The sequence below is a fragment of the Corapipo altera genome, unplaced genomic scaffold (genome assembly GCF_003945725.1).
Source record: "Corapipo altera isolate COAL_440 unplaced genomic scaffold, ASM394572v1 336, whole genome shotgun sequence".
NCBI lineage: Eukaryota > Metazoa > Chordata > Aves > Passeriformes > Pipridae > Corapipo > Corapipo altera.
The window spans coordinates 75,676-97,714 of record NW_020885132.1 but is presented as its reverse complement, the minus strand read 5'-3'; the positions used below and the strand labels follow the sequence as shown (position 1 = coordinate 97,714).

The 22,039-nt window shown below is 60.5% G+C and overlaps 1 protein-coding gene across 1 annotated transcript in view; it reads right to left on the bottom strand.

The window, feature by feature from the left end:
* Positions 1 to 3,052: 3,052 nt before the first annotated feature.
* DCHS1 (dachsous cadherin-related 1) overlaps positions 3,053 to 22,039 on the bottom strand; it is a 46,455-nt gene continuing 27,468 nt past the window's right edge. Inside the window, exons 8-21 of the mRNA XM_027670060.1 lie at positions 19,097 to 19,193; positions 18,775 to 18,932; positions 16,300 to 17,134; positions 15,767 to 16,006; positions 15,226 to 15,351; positions 14,776 to 14,985; positions 13,380 to 14,243; positions 12,797 to 12,910; positions 10,202 to 10,413; positions 9,905 to 10,059; positions 8,528 to 8,658; positions 7,790 to 8,076; positions 7,092 to 7,230; positions 3,053 to 6,836 (exon numbers count right to left, since the gene is read on the bottom strand). Coding sequence (XP_027525861.1) covers positions 4,222 to 6,836; positions 7,092 to 7,230; positions 7,790 to 8,076; positions 8,528 to 8,658; positions 9,905 to 10,059; positions 10,202 to 10,413; positions 12,797 to 12,910; positions 13,380 to 14,243; positions 14,776 to 14,985; positions 15,226 to 15,351; positions 15,767 to 16,006; positions 16,300 to 17,134; positions 18,775 to 18,932; positions 19,097 to 19,193 — 6,183 coding nt within the window. The 3' untranslated portion in view covers positions 3,053 to 4,221. The remainder of the gene's footprint in view (positions 6,837 to 7,091; positions 7,231 to 7,789; positions 8,077 to 8,527; positions 8,659 to 9,904; positions 10,060 to 10,201; positions 10,414 to 12,796; positions 12,911 to 13,379; positions 14,244 to 14,775; positions 14,986 to 15,225; positions 15,352 to 15,766; positions 16,007 to 16,299; positions 17,135 to 18,774; positions 18,933 to 19,096; positions 19,194 to 22,039) is intronic.

Sequence of the window (22,039 nt, the reverse complement as noted above, 5' to 3'; positions counted from 1 at the left end):
CGCGGGGCGGCAGCCGGGTCACACATCGCATTCCGCCGCTCCCAGCCGGTCCCAGCTGTGTTCCTGTTTCTGCAGAGCCGAATCCAGGCCAGGAAGAGACGGGCAATGGGAAAATCACCTGCCTGGCCCCGGCTGCCCCGCGCCAGGGCTGTCCGCGTTCCCGCTGCCGCCGCCCCGGCCCCGTCCCAGCCGCAGGGAGGGACCGGCCGCCGAGAGGGACCGGCCGCCCTGGCGCTGGCCGGGGGCCGGGGCTGCACCCCTCCGTGTCCAGCTGGTCCCAGCTTGGAGGTGGACTCTAAGTGGGATGGGATTTGCAAGAGATCATGTCCCGTACCCGTCTGGCCGGCCGGGATTAGGGCGCCCAGACAGAGCTAATCACTCTAACGAGCATCTGCTGCCGGTCTGGAGCCCGGAGGGGCCAGGGAGCCCCGGTGATCCGCGGAGCCTTGGCTGGAGCCCCGCGTGCCCGGGCACGCTCGTCTGCTGTTCCCGCAGACGGTGCCACGTGTGTCGCTGCTCTGGGCAGCCGGGTTTTCCGGAGGCCAGGAACGCCGGGAGAGGACAATGGCACCGAGAGCATCCTGCTGGTCCCGGCCTCGGTGTGCCCCCGCAGGGAGCTGGAAGGGGTCGGGATGGGGGATAAAGGAGCAGAAGGGCCACAGGAACACCTGGGTTCGGGGAGGGGGGCTCTCCCCGGCTCACACTCACCTTCACGTTGCGAGGGGTCCCGTCAGAGCATGGGGACGGCAGCTGCTCTCCCAGCCCTGTCAGAACAGGGGGGACAGGAGCTGCCCCCCGGGCACTGTCGGGGGTTGGGACACGCTCTGGGGGGCGAGCCCTGCAGAGCAGGTTGGGGCTGTGCAGGACTTGCTATGTTGGGATGTCATGTTGGGAACTGAGAGCCGAGGACAAAGAGGGAGCAGGGTGGTTTGGGGAGCAAAAGAAATGGGAAAGCAGGGAAGGCAGGATGGAAGCGACTGGTCATATGTAGGTATTTGATGGTCAGTGTGTGGGTATGGCCACGTCCCACACCCGATGGCTGCATGGCCGCTTCTGGTTCTCAGACTGTAGGACTGTTTCCCAGGGTCGGGGGGACTGTTGGAGGGTGATATATGGAGCCAGATCATAGGGTTTGGAGATCAGTGGAGAACCCCTCATGTGTGTCTGTCACCCAACATGAGTGAGCAGAGCTGAAGCTACTGGGCAGACTGGTGGGATCCCCAGGATCCCCAGTCTGTGGCTGTGTGTGCTGGTGTCTGTGATGGGGCTGTGGCCTCAGGGGCTCATATGTCCAGGTGTCTGCAAAGGGAATCCTGGTGCACCCATTTGGGCAGATGGCGTGTCTGAGCCCAGCTGCTGCAGCTCTGGGTCCCCGCACAGCCCTGCCCACAGCCCTCACCTGAGCAAAGGCAGTGGGATGGGCTGGGCCTGCCCATGGCATGTGGGACCAGCTGTGTGCACACGTGGAGTCACGTCTCGCACAGGTGTGTTTGTGTGTGCCCACAGGGACACACAATCAGCCTCGCTGCTGGACAACCCCGGGCCGCAGCCTTGCCGGCCTGTTGGGGAAGGGACTTTGCAGGATGCAGCCATGGACATGGATGCCGGAGCCTGGCCAGGCCCATGGCCTGTGGCATGTTGCCAGCCGCTGTGCCATGTGGTGACCCCCCTGTGGCACAGGTCTGTCCTCCTCTGCCAGTCCCGCAAGGACGCAGTGCCAGTTTGGCACGAGTAGCACGGATGGGGCCATGTCCATACAAACACGTGTGTGGTTTATTAAGGCATTTTTTGAGAAGTTGGCACTTGGGTCCAGGCTGCGCCAGACGGCCCCTGCGCGGCCGCGGGCAGCGCTGGTACATGCAGCTCCGCGAGACACGATACAAAAGGTACAAACGAGTAAAAACAGGAATCGTAGTACAATGTGTAAAAATAAATAACTGGGGGCTCAGTGACCCCAGCCCAAAGTGGGGTGCGTGTGTCTGACCCTTCCATGTGGTGTGCAGGGTGACCTGTCTGTGTCCCTGTCCCAGACATGCAGTGGGAGCTGGGCTGTGTGGGCAGCCTGGGCAGAACAGGGCTGGGGGGCACAGGGCATCCCCAGAGTGCCCCTGCAGGGGCTGAGAAGCACAGGACACACCCAGAGTGCTCTCACAGGGCCCAGGGAGCACAACTTGTTCCCACAGTGCTTGGGAACAGGACAAAGAGATGTGCCCACCAAAGATGGGGGTGCTTCCCCAAGAGCCTCTGGGCTGTCCCTGCACCAAGGCAGAAGTGTCCCCCCCCTCCCAGAGCCTCTCAGGTCCCTGTGGATCCCAGGCAGGGTGGACATGACCCTGTGCCCCATTAGTGCCCCCATCACTGCTACAGGTCCCTGTCCCTTGTCACTGTGACCCACTGTGCATTGGGACTGGGGTGCAACACTGGGGGACCTCCACGGTGTAAGGACCCCCACAGCACAAGGGGGATGGGGGGCTGATGATGACAGATGGGCCTGCAGCCACAGATGGTTCTTCGTGGGAAATAAGGAGAACAGGCAACATCTTTGGGGCTGGGGCTGCAGCCACTGCATGCAGGTGCTGGGTCTGGGGAAAGTGTGATGGGAGGAAGCTTCCCCCAGACCCTGCTCAGATGCAGGGTGTCCTCCCTGACCCCCAAACATGCTCATGCCCAGACTGGCTGTGAATTGAGGGCTGCCGCAGGGCTCTCCGTGCCCTGATTTGGCCCTCACTCTGCACCCACAGCTGTGTGGGGGTCACAACCTCGGGGGGCAGCGAGGCCGCAGTGGCAGAACCCCCAGCTGCACTGCCAGGGCTCCCGACTCGTGGCTGTTCCCTGTGAGCAGCTGTGGGCTCGGAATAAGCTCCAGTGAGGGCTGAGCCTGGTGTGAGTGTGACGCCGGCTCCATGGCTGGCTGTGCGAGGTGCTGGGAGGGGATGGGGACCGGCCCCATCACAGAGGGCTCTGTCCTGTGCTCACAACATGCATGACAGGAGTGCAGAGCAGTCCTGCACAGGGGGCTGGGGCCAGTGGAGGTGGCGCTCATGACCCAGACTGTCCCAGAGAGCCCCACTGTGGCTGTAAGAGAACGAACGCGCTGGCCACCACCACACCAGCTTCAGGCCATGTGGCTTTTTGGGGTACCCCCTTTCACCTGCATCCCTGCAGCTGCAGGCTGCCCACCAGGCCTCAGGTGGATGGGGGTCACAGCAGCCGTCACTGCTGCTCCTGGGGCTGGGCTGTCCCCACCACCTCTCACACAGCTCTGCCAGCCCCATTGCACTGCCCATGCCTGGACACTCTTCCTGCCTTGGATCCCCGCCCAGAGAGGCGCCTGGCCCGGGCAATAGGGCTCCCACACTGAGCAGGGCACCCACCTCCCTCCCTGCAACCCCAGGAACAGCTCCCTGCAGCTCTGGGCAGGAGATCCCCTGGAAGCATCACCTGCACTGTGGGTGGTGGAAGCGCTGGAGAGACCTCAAAGGCTCCCCTGTCCCCACCCAGCCGTGGACAGACAGCAGGACACTGGCACTGCCTTCTCCATCTGTCATATCCAGATGTGGGGTGGGTGTCCCCTCCCGGTCAGGGGGCAGGTTCAACCCCCTGTCCCTCCAGACAGCACAGACAGATGGGCAGGCAGCATCCCTGCCCTGGGGCATTGCCCCCAGCTGTGGTGCCTCATCCTCCTACTCTGGGAGATCATCCCCAGCTGTGGGGCATCGTCCCTCTGCCCTCGAACATCACCACCAGTGCTGGGGCACCATCCCCCTGCTCTGGGAGCAACTAGGGAAGGGGTAGCAGGGATAGGGCAGGGTCATCCTGCACCCAGGCTGCTGCATGGCCCTGGGGCTGGGGAGGGCAGGGTCTGGGTCTGCAGTCCCTGGCCCAGCAGCTGTCTGCTCCCAGCCACTCCCAGAGCACTGAGTACCATGATGCACCATCCTGCCCGGCGCTGATCCAAGACACTGTGAGCAGCACATGGACCATCGCCCCAGGGTGCCAGCACTGGGGTCAGCAGTCCATAGGGCACCAGCCAGTGTGGGGTCTGCCAGACCACAGGGACAGGGGCCACAGCCTCAAAGGACACAGGCACTCACAACCCCTGGGGTCCAGGCCAGGTATAGTGCTGGGAGCAGAAGGAGCACCCGTGTGAGCAGCCCTGGGCTGGGCCCCGCTCCAGCCCCATGGCTCCGGGCTGGGGCGGAGGAGTCCAGGGGCCCAGCTCTAAATCCTGAGCTCGGCCTCCTCGGGGGGCTCCAGCGAGTGCTCAGCACTGATGGTGGAGGCCGACGGCCCCTGCGAGATGCCAAAGGGCGAGACCACGGGGGAGCGGGCGGCCAGCGGGGACAGTGATGGAGAGAAGCTGGGTGACATGGCTGAGGACGAGATGGAGCCCTCGTGGCTGATGGGCGAGCGGCGCAGGGAGGACAGGTGTGGGAAGGTCCTGCCCGGCGGCGGCTTGGGGGGCACGGACTTGGCGCCCGGGTGGGCGACCGAGGTGATGAGGGGTGGGGGGTCGATGCGGGGCTTGGGCTCTGCCTTGGGCTTGGCCTGGAAGGGCTTGCGCAGGGAGCTCTCATCCTTGAGGCGGGCGATCTCTGTGAAGACGCTGGCCAGTGGCTGGAACTGGGGGCACCAGTTCAGCAGGTAATCCCAGTTATAGCTGCCGCGGAGCTCCTCATCACTGGCCACGATGGCGGTGAGCGAGCCGTCCACGGAAGGCTTGCCATCCTCCGGGAAGGCGTAGTCCTGGGGCTGTGAGGAGACACTGAGGCCACAGCGGACACCCAGGAAGGCGCTGCCCCCCCCATCCTCACGATACAGCTGTAAGGGTGGCCCCGGCAGCAGCAGCCCAGAGCCCTTCTTGCTCTTGAACCACTGTGCGCTCTCCAGTGCAGCTGGCTCACAGGAGATGTCGGAGAGCTGGTCAGCATCCTGCTGGATGCCGGAGTCCGGGCCGCGGGCAGCGATGTGCTCCTGCATAGAGGCCGTGATGCTGGCCACGCGCGGGTACTCGTTGATCATCCGGATCTCGTCATCCTCAGCGGCTTCAGCAGAGCCGCGGCCGCTGGAGTGTGAGGGGTCCAGCGAGCCACCCCGTGTGTAGGACCCTGCCGGCTCAGCCCCGTACCCTGGCAGTGCCTGGTGGTAGATATGCTCAGCCCCGGGCAGCGCTGGCTCCTCACGGCCCAGTTTCTGCAGGGACCCGCTCTGCGTGCGAGCCAGAACTCCGTCCCCTTCCGCCTTTTTGCGGCCCTGGCGCTGCCGGGAGCGCACCAGTGCCAACACGATAGCCACGGCGGCCAGTACCACCACAACACCCAGTGAGGCGGCCACGGCCACCAGCAGCAGGTTGAGGTCAGGTGCCAGGCCAAAGGAGGTGTGTGTGACATCGATGGTGACTTGTGTGGAAGCCACGCGGGAGGCAGGCAGGGGGCTGCGTGCCTGCACCTCCAGGCTCATCTCCCGCGGCTCCCTCTTGGCGCGCCCTGCCCCGCCCTGGGGCTGGCTGTCCACGCGCAGGTATATGGTGCCCGTGGTCTGGTTGATGGCAAAGTATGGCGAGGGCTTTGCCAGGGCATACAGGACGACACCGTCAGCCCCCTCATCCTCATCCGTGGCCAGCACACGCCCAATGCTCTGCCCTTTGCGCGCTCCCTCAGGCACCTCAAAGTTGAAAGAGGGGCTCAGGAAAATGGGATCATACTCATCTTCCCCCGTCACCAGCACCCGCACAGTCACCGTGGCTGAGGCATTGCCAGCGTCAGTGGCTCGAACCAGGAGCTGGAAGGCTTTGGCTCGCTCGTAGTCAAAGGTGAGGCGGGAGCGCAGCTCCCCAGAGCTCCTGTTGACGGCAAAGGCGTCCCGGCCATCCCCCGTGGCAGGGTCCCCCACTGCCTGCTCCAGCACTGTGTACCGCAGCTCCCCAAAGGCGCCGGTGTCGGCGTCGACAGCGCGCAGCGTGGTGACCAGCGTGCCGGGTGGCAGGTTCTCCCGGATGCTGGCGCTCAGCACCTCTACCGGGAAGTATGGCTTGTTGTCATTGACGTCCTTCACCTCGATGGCCACGGGGACCAGTGCGAAGTGCCCACCCGGTGTGTCCGTGGCCCGCACCACCAGTGTGTGCATGGTCTGGGCCTCCCGGTCCAGCGGCCGCACCAGGCTCAGGGCCCCTGTGGTCTCATGCAGATGGAACAGCCCGTGCTGGTTGCCTGAGCTGATGGTGTAGTGTACGTGGCCCCGCGGCCCCGAGTCAGCATCGTGGGCCGCCACACGCAGCAGCTCGGTGCCGGGTGGCGCGGCCTCGCTGACGGCCGTGCGGTACTCAGCCCGGGCAAACACGGGCGGGTTGTCATTGACGTCCCGCACGGCGATGAGCACGGGCACAGTGGCGCTGCGCTGTGGCAGGCCCCGGTCTGAGGCCGCCACGGTCAGGTTGTACACCGGGATGGTCTCGAAGTCCAGGGGCTCCACAAGCACCAGGGCTCCCTGTGTACGGAGCTGCCCCTCGGCCCAGGCCACCCGGCTCTCCACCTGGAAGGCGTTGCCACCATTCCCGCTGACGATGGTGTAGTCGAAGCCAGCGTTCTCCCGGGAGAGGTCGGCATCACCTGCCTCCAGTGTCAGCACAGTGGTGCCCGGGCGCAGGTCCTCGGGGACGCTGGTGTTGTAATGTGGCTCCTGGAAGCGGGGGCTGTGGTCATTCACATCCAGCACCTGGAGCTGCACTGTGGCCCAGGATGAGAGGCTGGGAGAGCCATGGTCATGGGCCTCCACCACCAGATCCAGGGTGGGCTGGCTAGCATCGAACTCCATCTGCCGGGTGGTGAAGAGGGTCCCTGTGGGGCACAAAGCCAGGGTCAGCACAGGGCCAGCGGGAGTCAGGACTGACACTGGGGTATCGGCTGGAGGAGTAGGTGTTGGGACACTGCGGCAGGAGCGTTTGATGGCCATCCTGCTGAGTCTGCCTCACCAGACACCCCAAAAAGTGACCTGGTGAGGGGCTGAGCAGGGCCAGCATGGGGGTGCCCCCCTCCACAGACATCCCCAGAGTGACCCATGAGAGGAGCCCACAGAGCACCAACCCCACCCACCATTGCTGGGGTCAATGGCGACATCAGGGCTGGGCACAGCCAGGCGGAAGGTGACATCCCCGTTGCTCCCCGAGTCGGAGTCAGTTGCGCTCACGGTGAGAATAACGCTGCCAGCAGGTGTGTGCTCAGGCAGCAGCACCTGAAGAGGAGGAAACCTCAGTCAGTGTCTGATACCCCCAGCCCAGAGCCCCCAGCAGGGCTGGGAGTGGGTCTGGGGTTGAGCCATAGCCAAGGTGGCCCAGCACTTCACTGGCCAGGACAGCCATAACCCAGAGGCCTGTGCTCCTTCAAGCATCCCTGGGGCTCCCCAGCCCGTTGCCTGGGCTCCAGAGCTGCAGCACACACTGCCTGAGACAGCCTTCATCAGGGACCTGCCCGTGGGATCCCAGGTCTCACCACAAATATTTGTCCAGGCTGTGGCCCATCTCCCACCCACTCTGGCCTCCCCTCTGTGCCAACCCATTCCAGCTGGACCTTCTGCAACCGGTTGTGCCCCTTGCAGGGGCTGGTCCCAGGGTCACCTGCGTGGTTTCAGCCCCTTCTACACCACAGCATGAGGGGTGTCAGGATGTGGCTGGGAGGCAGCAAGCAGGGCCAGGAGGGGCTCAGACCCATCCTCTGTGCAGGTGACCAGGCAGAAGCTGCAGAGGGCTCATGTGGGATGGCCCGCACTGCCTGGCACACCTGGTGCGCAGTACCTGATAGAAACTCTGGGTGAAGGTGGGCACGTTGTCGTTCACGTCCTCCACGAGGACGGTGAGGTTCGCCTCGGTCTCGTGGCGTGTGTCGGAGGCGCGCAGGGTGAGGGTGTAGCGGCTGCGCTGCTCGTGGTCCAGCGGCCCCGTCAGGGCAATGCGGCCCCCATAGCGCAGCACCCCGAAGGTGCCCACCGCGTCCCCCTCCAGCAGCAGCGTGTAGGAGAGTGCAGGGCCCGAGTCCACGTCGTTCCCAGTCAGCTGGGCTATCTGGGTGCCCAGCAGCGTGTCTGTGGGGAGCAGAGGCGTAAGCAAGCAGCCCCATCCCCGTGGAGCACACGTGGCTCACCTGGTGGGAAACCAGTTCATTCTAGAGCCTGAGCAACAGAGAGGGGGGCAGATACCATGGGAGAGGGAGGTGCTAGGGGAAAGGAGGAAGTCTTGGGAGCCTGGCAGGATAGGTGGAGGTTGGCATGGACACAGGGTACACTGGCTGAGGACTGTGAGCAGGCAGGGCCAGTGCCTGCAGCCAGAGCTGTGGCAGCGGGGCAGGGGCCTGGGCTGAGTTGGGAATTCAGATGGCTCCCTCAGGACACAACTGCACCACAGGGGTTGTGCCAGAGAGCTTGGGGGGCTCAGCCAGAGGGTCGGTGTGACCCAGCCTAGCCTGCCTGGGGGCTCCTCCCCACCCCATAGTGCCCATTACACCCCAGCTCCAGCCTTCAGTGCCGCAACACTCACTCTCAGGGACACGGACTTCCCAGGGGACCGGGATGGTGGGGCTGTTGTCATTGACGTCCATCACCACCACGGTCAGCGTGGCTGAGCCCACGAGTGGTGGCGTCCCTCGATCCATCGCCGTCACCACCAAACTATGGGCAGGCACAAGGGTCAGACCTGTGCCCACATGTGTGAGGGAGCACCTCACACGTGAACATCACCTGGAACATGCACTGCACACATGCACAGCACCTGGGACATGGACCATAAGTGTGCACAGCACCTGGGATATGCACCGCAGGTGTGCACAGGGCTGGAGCATGTGCATGTGGTGGGGAAACCATGCACAGCAGCTGAGTGTCTGGGGTGGTGGATCCCTGAGGAGCATTCCCTGGAGGTGTCTAAGGACAGACTGGACATGACAGTCCATGGTCTAGTTGACAACATGGTGACTGGTCATAGGTTGGACTCAATGATCTCAGAGGTCTTTTCCAATCTAATTGATTCTGTGATTTGGTGATCTGCAGAGCATGTGTAGGAGCAGATACATAAAGAGAACGTTGGGGTAGTGGGTGTGGGTACATGGGGGGCATGATGGGGCAGGGCAGCAGGTGTATGCACTCCTAAAGCACGTGTTGGAGTCTGGAAAGTGTGTGGGTACAGACAGAGCACCTTGCAGGGCGCAGGCAGGTGTCGGGCTCTCTGGCTGCTGGGGAACACTTGGAACCTCTCTGGAATGGTGAGAGGTGTGTGGATGGAAGGAATGCCCCAGGCCTTCCACACTGGGAGACAGGAGAGAGACACCCACACCCACCGAAGCACAAGTTGGGGGGAGAAAATGGCCTGGGGGGCCACACCTGAGCCAGGTGTGTGGGAAAGGGCAGGTGAAGACTCAGACTCTCGGTGGGGCGTTTGCCAGCATTTCATATATGTGCAGGCAGAGTGGCTGAACATGTTCAGAGCATGCACACATGGCGAGGGGCCCAGAGGGCCTGGCTGGATGCAGGGGACATCTGGGGGGGCTCAGTGTAGTGCAGCAGCCTGGAGCCATGCGGCAGGACACAAGGGTGCTGTGCTCCAAGGTGGGAAGGGATTGAGCAGATGTGGTGTGGATTAAGCAGGCAGGAAGGGAGATGGATGAGCCCAGGGCCCCCTCACAATCTCCTCAGCTCTGCAGAGACCCAGCTGGGCCATGCTTGGGCTCATCTTGGCCATCTGCCTCCTATGTCCTTCACTCCCACACTCACACTGACCCTCAGCTCCTGCTGCTTGCAGAGCCATTTCACAGCCAGGCTGGGACAGCTTCGGGGGCACCACAGACAGAGTCCCCCACGCCCTGGGGCTGTGCTGCACAGCTCTGCTCTGTCCTTGCACCCCCCCAAGCCAGGCTGCACTCACCGGGTCTGGGACCAGATCTCCCTGTCCAGGATGGCAGTGGTGGTGATGGTGCCGGTCTGAGGGTCGATGTGGTACAAGCCTGGCATTGGCAGGGACTGGTTGATGGCATAAGTCACCTGCCCATTTGCTCCCTGGTCCAGGTCATCTGCCAGCACCTGCAAAGCCACATAAGATTCAGCTGTGGAGCCCCTGAGGCAGGACCTGTGTACAGGTGCCAGGCCCAGGCCCATGTAGCCCCCACCCCCTCACCCCACCCAGGCCAGGGCTGAGGTATCCCTGTTTGTGCCCCAGCCCTACCTGAATGACAGGTGAGTCATAGCTCTGTGACTCCCAGATGAACGCCATGTAGTTCTGCAGCTGGAAGCGGGGCAGGTTGTCGTTCACGTCCTGGAGGTTGAGGTTTATGGCCATAAAGCCAAAGGAAGCCACAGTCTCTGCCTGGATCACCAGGCGCAGCCGAGGGCTGGCCTCGAAGTCCAGACTGCTGGAGTCCTGCACCGAGATGGCACCTGGGAGGGGGAAAAGTGGGATGGAGAAGTGAAGGGGGGGGTGATGCACTAGCATGTCCACCTCTCATCCATCCCTCCCTCGATTCATTCCTCCATTCATCCATCCCTCCCTCTGCCCATCCATCCATTCTCAGATGGACAGGACAGATACACCGAGCCCTTCCCAGCCCTCCCCACATTGGCAGCTTCTCATTGTCCCTGAGAACTGCCCCAGGTGATAAATTCCACATCTTGCTGGGGACAAGCACCTCCTGCTGACATTACAGCATGTGCCAGTCCCCCCACCTGGAGACCCCCCCCCAGAGGTGTGGAGCAGAAAGAGCTGTTCCTATCATGACACAAGCTCATCCAGCTCTGAGCCAGAGTCACCTCACTGCAGCTTTGAGTCCAGTAAGAGCCTTGCAAAAGGCTCTAAGGACAGACACCCACTGCCACCCACCCTGAGCCACGGGCACCTTGGCTGCTGCAGCAACAAGGTGTTGCTATCCTACCTAGGAAGGAAGAGGGCAACCAGCAGGATGTACTAAACCAATTGGCAGCATTCCTACAGGCATGTGTTCACATGGAACAAAGGGGAACTGAGCTCCTATGGATGAATTCCTGCCCCAGGAGTCCTGCGGAGCCTCTCTGCAGCCTGTTCCAGCATCCACATGAAACAAGCAGCTGAACCACTCCAGCAGCAGGGATGCAGTGGCAGCGTCTGGAACAGCTGTGTGGCTTTGGACAAGCCTGGCCTGTGTGAGAGCTCTGCCACCAGCTTTGCATGGGGACATGGTGACAAGGGTTCCAGGGCACACAGAGAACCAGGCCACATGTCCAGGAGTGGACATGGGTGGCAGCTGCCCATGCAGGGGCCTGGTTTGGGGAACAGCCACGTCCTCACCTCCCACCACCTGTGGGCTGGGAGCTGGCTGCTCTGTTGTCTCCCTTGCACCCCCTGCCTCTGTAACCATGCTGGGCAGCTGGCACAGGGCAGGGGTCAGATCCATGCCAGCCCTTCTGGTCTCCTCATTCTTCCAGCTCCTCATATCTGCCTACAGCACTGGCCCCTTGCCCTGGGAGAAGGCAGGGCAGCATCACAGACAGGCATACAAGACTCAGAGGCAGACATGTTTTAAGGGAAAAATCTTGTATTCTGGATGCTTTGCTGAGGGCAGTGTTTCCTCAGTGGAATGAAACGGCACTGCCACAGTGACCGTGCAGAGCCAGGATGTGCCCAGGGTGTTCTGGGAACCAGGGGTACATGCGGCTTGAGCAGGGGCATGACAAGGGGATGCAAAGGAACAGGGATGATGGGGAGTGGTTCTGTGCCCCCACAGCAGTGTGCCATGCAGTCCAGTGTCACAAGAAGTGCAGCAGGGTCCTGCTCACACAGCTTCATAGCCATGTGATGCTCACTTCCAAACTTTAGCCTCACACAGACCCACTCCTGCATTTGCAGCAGGAAACCTGCAACTCAGGCCGTTCAGGACTTGGTGGGGTCACGGCTGTGTGGGGGCCGAGACCCCCTCTTGGGATGCAGAGGGCTGACCTGGCCTCCCTGCAGTGCTGTGCTGTGGGGGGGGGGCTTGTGGTGACACAAAGGTGCCGGGGGGCCGTACAGTGGCTGATGGGATGTGTGGTGACAGTGGACTGCTACAGGCACCCTGACGTCAGGTGGGCTCTTCTGCATGGCTGAGCATTGCCTGCTGTGCCCATGGGTGACTGACAGTGGCCAGTACTTGGTCATGGTGCCGAAGGATGCACACTGTGCTCTGCCACGGGTGGCTCACAAACACCCGCACAGTGGCCATGGGCTGAAGAGGGCACAGGCACAGTGTCAGTGAGATCTCTTGGGTCTTGTCCCAGACCTAACCACCCCACGGGCACAGGAGCTTTAACAAGAAGTTCCTGCTGGATGTCTGGGCTCCGAGGACCATTTTTTTCCTGTCATAGAATCCCAGACTGGCTTCAGTTGGAAGGGACTTTTAAAGGTCATCTAGTCCACCCTCCTTCCATGGGCAGGGACACCTTCCACTATCCCAGGTTGCTCCAAGCCCTGTCCAACCTGACCTTGAACACTTCCAGGGATGGTGCATCCACAGCTTCTCTGGGCAACCCGTGCTAGGGCCTCCCCACCCTCACAGGGAAGAATTTCTTACCTATATCCCATCTAACACTGCCCTCTGAGATTTTGAGGAAAGGTCCAGTTATGGGAGGACCACAATAGCACTGGGAGCAGTGCTAACAGCCACTGGACAGTGACAGGGTAGTGTCCACATCCCAGTCCCAACACCTCTCAACTGATGGATACAGAGTTGTGGGCAGTGTTCCTGTGCCCTGGGCGCCTCTGAGCAGCCAAGCAGGCACAGGCAAAGCTCCCCAGGTGTTCCTGGAGCTGTACCTGAGCTAGGCTGGATAAGGAAGGTGTTCCTCTCATTGCCGCTGACAATGCTGTAGGTGATGCGCCCCGAGGAGCCCCCCGTGTGCACAGCTTGGACACTCGCCACTGCAGTGCCTGGGAGAGAGAAAAGGTGTGAAGGGACAGCAGAGACTCAGGACAGGTGGCAGAGGGTCAGGGTGGCATGTAGCAGCGTGTGCTGTACCACAGGAGCACCACTCTGCCCAAAGACACTGCTGACAGGGAACACAAATACTAATGGTAGTGTTGGGCTGGGAGCCTGGAGTTGTGGCACCTTTCCATGGCCCCTCTGTGGTCTGTGACCCTGGAGACCTTCCAGGAGCCCCTGGGTGTCTGTGGCTGCCTACAGTGATTTGAACACCCTGAGGCCAGCCCACAGGGACACCACCCTGACCAGCTTGGGCACCAGTCAGACCCTGTGGTCCCTTGGGTCTGCCCAAAGCATAATGGGGCTTCCTCAGACCCTGCAGTGCTCCCTGGTCTGAGTTCCCCACAGCACTGCTCCCACCTCCCCTCCCGCCCGTCCCATTCCATCCCAGTGCTTGCTCTCACTGCCAGAAGGTACCTGGGGCGGCATTTTCAGCCAGGACCACATCGCTGGTGCCACGGGGAAAGCGCAGCCCCCGGTATGGCTCCTCCTGCACATGGATCACCACCACCCCAGTGGAGGAGAGTGCCGGCTGCCCCAGGTCCGTGGCCAGGACAAAGAGTGTCCGCTGGCGCTGGCTGAGCGAGCCCAGAGGCTGCAGCAGCTGGATGTCCCCCGTGTAGGAGTTGATGGCGAAGGCAGAGCTGGGGGTGGCGAGTCGGTACAGGATGGAGGCATTGGCACCTGCATCCCTGTCCTCGGCCCTCATCGTGGCCACCACCTGTTTGGGCGGCGTGTGGCGGGACAGGTTGACGGTGAGCGGGCTGTGCAGGAAGGCCGGGGCGTGGTCGTTGACGTCTCGCACTGTGACGGTGACACGCACGGCCGTGCTCTTGGGCTCCCATGGTGCTGAGTCCACCGCCTTGGCCAGGAAGCTGTAGCTGGGCTGGCGCTCCCGGTCCAGCACCTGGGTGCTCCGGATGCGCCCACTCTGTGGCTCCACCTGGAACATGCCCAGTGACTCGTTGCCCAGGTAGTAGGAGACCTGCCCATTGGTGCCCTCATCTGGGTCCTCAGCCACCAGCTGCAGCACCAGGGCACCGACTGGCAAGTCCTCTGGCACCTCCACTGCGTAGGTGGCCTGAGCAAAACTGGGTGCGTTGTCATTGAGGTCCAACACCTGCACAGTCACCGACATGGTGGCACTGCGTGGGGGGGAGCCGTGGTCCTGCACCACCACAGTGAGGCTGTAGGAAGCAACTTGCTCCCGGTCGAGGGCACGTGCAGTGGAGAGGACACCAGAGATGGGGTCTAGGCTGAAATCCTGCCCAGGGTCTCCATCTGGAAGAGAAGAGGGGGAATAACAAGGCACCATGACAATAACTGGAATGAGGAAGGCCCTGGACAGCAGGAAGCCCACCACCATGTGGCCTGGGAGGGTGGGGAGAGTAAGCCCCAGTGGGATCAGACTTCCTTGGGTCAGGTCAATGTGCAGAACTGACTCCAACCACACATAGGCCAGTGCTGCTGCCATGGAGGCTCTCCAGATAACATGTGGCAGGATACAGCAGAGAGCTTACTTTGCAACATGTGAATTCACAGGTGAGAGCAGCCAGGAGAGGTGTGGAACTGGTCTAAGCCTGGGAAACCAGACATGAGCCTGGGGAATGAGGAGCGGAGCCTGTCCAGACCTTGGGGTGCTCTTCACTGGGGGCAGAGAAATTTGAGGGCTAAGAGGTGGCAGCAGTGCCATGCAGTTTGGAGCAGGAGAGAACTGAGGTGGGAACAGGACCTGCCGCTGTTGATGTCCCCAGAGCCAGGGGAGCACAGGAGAACCACCCTTGCCCAGCCCTGCACTCCCACTGCACCTCACCTGCCACCCTGTATTCCAGGCGCCCGTTCTCTCCACCGTCGGGATCGGTGGCCCGCAGGGTGTAGAGTGCTACACGGCTCTGGTTCTCGGGGACCTCCACAGAGCAGGACTCGCTCTCCAGCTGTGGTGCATGGTCATTCTCATCCCCCACTGTGATCCGCACGGTGGCCTTGGCGAGGCTGGGGGGCAGGCCGGCGTCCCGCGCGTACACTGCAGGACACAGAGAGTGCCCTGCCGACGGGGAGCTACGGCCTCGGCGTCCATATGCCAATGCCCAGGCATGGGAGCACCAGCATTCCTGCACCTCCAAACCACCCCACAGCCCTGCTGTGCCCCATGTGCCCCCCTTCCCTCCCCATGGCCTGCCTTCCCTGCAATGCTCCCCACCCCAGCAGCAGGGAGCCCCTATCTACTCCCCTGACCCCCTGCCTGCTGCCCCTCATCACCTACCTGTCAGCACATGCTGCTCCTGCTCCTCCCGGTCTAGAGGACGCGTGGTCACAATGAGCCCTGTCTGTGGGTGGATGGAGAACGGCCCCCCAGAGAGACCCCCATAGGACACCTGCCCGTTGGCACCTGCGGGGAGGAAGGAGGTCTGACAGTGGCCCAGAAGCAGCCCCAGTGACTCATTCAGCTCCCAGCCCTACATCTGTCTGCTCTCAGCTCCCATGTGGGCTCACAGGCTGAGCAAGAGGGTGGGCTTGCTCCCTGGGGGCAGAGAGGTGTATGGGGGTCCCAGCCCAGCTGATGGAGGTTCTCTAAGGAGCCCTTAGAGAACAAAGGCCACTGGCCGGGGGGGAGTAGAGGAAACCACAATCCCTGTTCCATTCTCAGCTTCTACCAGGATCCAGCCCATCTCCCACCTCCAGGCCAGGTGCTGATCCTTCTCTCTGGTCAGCCAGGCTCTCCAGACCAGCAGAAGCAAGCAGGTTGTGCATCTCCTGATGGACCTTGATCGAACTGGGCAGCTCACCCCTGTGTGTGTCCTCACCCAGATCCCGGTCCGTGGCCAGCACCTGCAGCACCGGACTGCCTGCTGGCAGGTTCTCCATGATGTGGGCTTCGTACTCAGGTTTCTCAAAGGCAGGAGCCTCATCGTTGACGTCCAGGACCAGCACAGTCAGCAGCTGTGTGGCGGAGCGGCGTGGGAAGCCATGGTCCATGGCCACCACCGTCAGGTTGTGCTGCGCCACTTCCTCCCGATTCAGGGCTCGCACGATGGAGAGTGCACCTGCGGGCACAGCAGAGGGGCGAGCTGGGACCAGTGACACTGGGGCTGAGAGCTCTGGGGACAGGTCTACTATGAGGCTGCAAGCACTGGGGTCTGCTGGGACAGCCAGGTCTCAGAGACCAGCAACACTGTGCCAACCAGATACTGGGCTTGGGGCTCCCTGCACCCCTAATCTCGCCAGCCCACGCTCTCCTCCCACGCATCATGCGACATCCCCATGTACTTCTGCACCCTCCTCAGCCTCCATGTTCCCAGTGTCCATGCTGCCACCCCTGCACACTCCTAGCCCTCACCAGTGCTGGGACTGAGGTGGAAGCGGCCGTCACCATTGCCTGCTCGCAAGGAGTAGCTCACACGTCCATTCTCTCCCAGATCGCTGTCCTGGGCCACCACGTGCAGTGCCACGAAGCCCGTGGGCTGGTCCTCCATGATGCTGACAGTGGCCGGGGAGAGGAAGACAGGTGTGTTGTCATTCTCATCAGTCACAAACACGCGGGCGGTGACGGCGGCTGAGCGGCGCTGGCTGACGTTGCGGGCCTGGTCTGTGGCCTCCACCACCAGCAGGAAGGAGGCAGCAGCCTCCCGGTCGAGGCCCTGGCGCAGGGTCAGCTGCCCCGAGCGGCTGTCGAGCTGGAAGGGGGCCCCAGCAGGCTCCAGGTGCAGCAGGGCGTAGCGCACCTGGCTGTTGGGGCCTACTCCATCCCCATCCAGTGCCTGGAAGGTGAAGATGGAGGAGCCAGCCTGGGTATTCTCTGGCACCACAATGGTGATAGGGTCTTCAGGGAAGGTGGGCGCCTGGTCGTTGCAGTCCTGCACATGGATCTGGACCAGCACCAGCCGGCTGGAGGGATAGCCATGCTGCGTGTCCTCGGCACTCACCTGGAGCACATGCCGTGCCCCAGCTTCATAGTCCAGCTCCCGGGCAGCATAAATCTCCCCTGTCACACTGTCAACCACAAAGGTGCCGTCCCCACCACCTCCTACCACCATGTAGGTCAGCTGTCCTCGCGCAGGGGCATCCGGGGGGGCCACCGAGCCAATCACAGACCCCGGCTTGACCCCCTCGAGAGGGTGCAGGGTCAGCATGGTGGTATCAGGCCGTGGCAGCACACGGGAGGATGGCAGCACCTGTGAGGAGAGGCAGCAGTGAGGGGTACACACAGGGGGCTGTGTGCCAGGGCACATGCTGGAACACAGGAGGGTCCTTCTGGTCCTTGAGGTATACTTTTCACTGTGAAGGTGCCCAAGCCCTGGTACCAGAGAGGTGGTACAGTCTTCAGCCTTGGACACAGCCAAAAGCCACCTGGATGACCCCGCATAAGCAGGGGGCTGGACAAGGTGACCTCCACAGGTGCCTTCCCTCAGCCACTCCTTGGGCCTGTGACTGTGTCAGATACCGCAAAGGCAACAGACAGCAGCAGAAACAATTCTGCAAACATAAGCAAGACTGGGCAAGAAGAGAGGTCATGCTCATCCCAATGGGATGTATAAGGAAGAGAGAGAACCCAGTATGATCCCAAGATAAATAAATACTAATTTTATTAGAGATACTGGAGTTAATCTGGGGATGAGGTGCACCTGTGGATAGGAGAGAGAATGCTGGAAAGGCCACCACAGTGTGATTTGAATGGAAAACCCACTGAAGAACTCAGCACACTCCTGTCAAGGAGCTGGGGAAAATGGGAATAACATCAAACCTGTCAGCCCAGAGGGGATCAAACCCAGTGACTGTCAAGCAAACCCTGTGTTACAGGGGTGCAAACCACCACACTGGGGATGGCCAGCCTGGCCTCAGTGCTCTGGAGGCTCCAGAACAGCTTTGCTGACAAGAACAGTCACAGACATGGTGTAAAAAGGAAATGGTATCAAGCATATAACGGGTGGCTGAAGGCAGATGTGCCAGGCTAACACCAGGCTCTGCTCCTTGAGAGAACGTGGTGTATCGCACTCGCCTGCGCTGGAGCTGGGCTCTGGTATGGGAGCACACACAGAGCTCCCAAACTAACAGGGGAAAGGCACAGAGTGGAGACAGCTGTGTGACAGAAAGGGGAGTGATGGGCAGGGCTGGTGGGGATGGCACAGCATGGAGAGTCAAATGGCCCTGACACCTGCAAGGACGGGGACAGGAAGATGCGAAACAGTGTTTTGTGGGAGTGCCTTGATGGGGGAACCAGGGTCTCTGCTGTAAAAGGAAGCTCATTACTAACAGAAGAGAATGAATGTGGCTGTCTGGGCAGCACGAGGCAGGGAGTGCCAAAGTGACACAGATGTGAGGGATGTCCTGAGGGTCAGAACATGCTGTGGGTCAGAACAAACACCCTGGCGGTCAGAACACCCATTTCAGTAGATGGGTGGGAAGAATGGATGTCTCTGTGCAGGGAACCTCTGAGTTCTTCCCTGCACCAAGGTATGTAGGACAGAATTGGCTGTCCGAGGCTTGAGAAGGCAGAACTGTGGTTGGCCACTTTGGAAATGAGAACATGTGCAGGGGCAGACGGACTCATCTCTTCCCACTCTAGGTTCTCCACACGGATTTTAGGGCTGGATCAACAGCTGAGCAAGGGCAGAGGTCCCCAGGGATGAAGGTGGTGGAGGGTGAGGAGGTAGGGAGAAAGGCTGACAGGTAGCTGGAGGGTGTTCTTCAAGAGGCGAGTAAGGGGTAGATGGTACAGGGACGGGAGGAACTGGGGTGCAGGGATGAGATGAGCTGGGATGCAGGGACAGGAGGAGCTAGAGTGCAGGGACAGGAGAAGCTGGGTACTGGGTACCTGGACACGAACGATGGCTGACGTGCTGCGAGGCACGGCGCCGCGGTCGCTGGCTGTCACAGTGAAGATGTACTCGGCACGGTCAGCCCGGCGCAGAGCAGTGGCCGTCCGCAGCTCTCCAGTAGCCACGTGCAGGGTGAAACGCTCTGCCCAGGCTCCTGCAGAGAGAATTGAAATGCTGTCATGGAGAAGGGAGGGCAGGGCAGGGCGGGAAGGAAGGGGAGGGAGCACAGTGTGGGGGTCCTGGGCAGTGGGCACCCATCTGCCTGGGTGATGGCTGCAAGGCAGAGCAGCATCAATTCGCCAATTCTGGAGCTCGTACCTATCAGTGAGTAGATGATGGTCCCATTCTCCCCCTCGTCGGGGTCCTTGGCCTGCAGGGAGGCGACCAGAAGTCCCGATGGCTTCTCTTCCATCACCTGCAGCACAGCCCAGGGAGCAGCTGAGTGGCACAGGGCACTCTTCAGATCACCCCCACAGCTCCCCAAGCACGGCACAGGGTCTGCACTCTTCTGCACCAGCCTTACACCTCACCCATCGCACAGACCCCTGGCAGGACCTACAGGTTGTGCCTGAGGCTGGAAACATGGAGGAGTCTGCAGTGACACTGGCCAGGGGAGGTTCTGCTTCCCTCTTGCCCTGTTTCACAACCTGCTCAGCAGGGTGGGGGGGGCACTGCAGGGTTGTGGGAGGGCACTACTTCACCCGTGTTACACCCAGAGCCTCTGCAATAGGAAAGTGCAGGGCTCCATGACAGTCCTGGTTCCCTTTGCCCCAACAGACCGCTTCACCTGCCCATGCTAAGGCACGAGCCCTGACAGCCCAGAGCCAGCCTCCCTGACCACAGCCAGTGATCTCCTCAGTTCCCACATCCAGCCTGGGAGGTTTGCTACCTCTGGAAATGCAGCTAGCGGATCTTCCTGGGCTCAGGCACCTCCAATCGGGGATTTTCCCTTCCTTCCTTTGTTCCTGGGTAGCACTGACTGCCTGTCTCTGGGCACTTTAGACCCATGTTTTATGCCAATGCAGCACAAGACCATTGAGAAATCAATCACACACATGCTTAGGTAACCCCACCTCCTGAGGGGAGTTACCAGCTTCCCATCAGAGACCGCACATAACAGCATTGCACACAAACGTCTTTCCTGGATAGTTATGGAACTGGAGGCATCCCCATCAATGCTCCTCAGCACCTGTCAGGTTTTGGGATCGCCCTCAGCAAACATCCCTTTACTGCTGCAGACATGCCTCCTCCAGCACAGACTCCTTGGTGGAGCAGGATTCCTGCTTGGCACAGGCCCTGCAGTTCCTTCCATCCCAGCAGATGCCAAATTCCCATCCCAAGGGGACAGATCTCAAATTTCCACCCTGTCAGCACATCCCAAGGCACAGACCACCTTCCCAGACCCAGATGTGCAGTGTGATCTGTGTCTCTTAATGCATTTAGGAAAGGGACAAGTGGAATCTGAGCAGGACTTCAGAGGAGAGGCTGCAGGCTCCCAAGTGGAGGTGAGGGCCAGGGCTGTTGCCCAAGCTGCTGGCACTGTGCTGGAGCCCTGGAAGGGAAGACCAGAGGAGCTGGACCCATTCAGCCAGGCCAAGCAGTGCTGGGACTGCACTCTGTAAACATTGGGAGAGGGAGGGAAATTCCAGAGAGAGAAGAGAGCTTTTTAAATGAAAACACAATATTGGCACAAGAACAAATAAGTATAAAATGGTCAGAAATTAGTTTAGGCTGGAAATGAAGAGATGGTTTCTAGTACCAGATCAAGGAATCTGGAACAGCCCTTCACAGCAGTGATGGAGGCACAAACCTAAATATAGCCTGGACTTCGATGAAGGGAGAGCCTTCATGGACACCTCTACAAGGGGCCACGCTTCGGAGGCCCCTTCCAACCCCTCCCCACCACAGGCCAGGGCAGGGTCTGCCCTCACACTGTCCCTATTGCCCTCAGTCCAGACACGACTGAGACTCCTGCTCAGTGGGCAGGGACACGTTGCCCTCCCATGAGGAATCGGATCTCTTTGAGGAAGGCAGAGACTCGGCAGAGGAGTTACATGAGCAGCACTCACACAGCCCCATGTCCAAACACCAGTTCAACCACTCAGAGAGGAATAAACAGCAATAGGAGTGGCCTTGCCTCTGCAAACTGGTGAGACAGTGGCCAGGCCACCTGAAGGTTGCTGCAAACACCAGCCTGGTCCCAAGCTCACAGAGCCATTCCGGCACAGCTCTGGCAGAGGTTGGCAGTGGATATACAGAGAAGATGTGAGAAACATGGTACGTGTGGAACAATCCTGCTGTGAACCTCCCCGGCTCCCAGCCTACTGTGGCTCAGACACTTCCTGAGCCACAGATCATATTTGTGTTCAACAGCCTTTGATGGATATTTTTTTCTTTCCATGAATTCATCTAGTTTTGAACGCATGCAACTTTGGGCAATGATTTCACAATTTAATTATGTTCTGCATGAAAAAGTGCTGCTTGTGTTTATTTTAAACCTTCTGCCTGGTCAGTTCTTATGGAGCTGCCCAGTCTTGTGTTGTAAAAAAGCAACTTCTCATTTCCCCATTACTCTCTGCACGCCTCTGTGATATTCCTGCAGCTTCATCCATGCCAAGGAATGTCCAAGTGTTTCTTTTCTGCATGGAAACCATTATCTGCCAGAGGTCCCATTAACATCCTTTTCTGAACCATTTCTAGCACTTCTGCTCACTTCAGGAACGGAGCCGGGCAGAGAGAGTGGGCAGAGTCTGAGGTGGTGTAATGATGTTTTCTTTCATTCTCTGTTCCTTTTCTAATTAAACTCAGAATCTGATTTGCCTCTTTGCCTGGGGTGACACTTTCACAAAGCCCCAGGCTTCTCCCCAAACTGAAACAGCCAGTTCAGAACCCACCACTGTTTAAGTCCCATCAGTGTCTCTCTCCAGTCAGCAGCAGTGATTTCATCTCCCATCGTCTTTCCTGACTGAACAGTGAAACATGATTCTTCTACAGTTTTTCACTGGGAGCCCTCACCCTGATTGCTGTGAATAGACTAGTGACATCAACCTTCACCTCTTAGGAGGATACAGAAGAACAGCAGCACCAGGGGCATCCCCTCTGTGAAAACAGACCTCTTTTTCCTTCCCTTTGTCCCCTCTTCCCTCTCCTAGTGACCATTCCCTGGGAGGATCCATTACTGCAGACCCTGTGCAGAAAACCCTGGTCCTGCCAGCATGTCACCAATGTGCTTCAACTTAGAATCCCCCCCAGAAGACACTC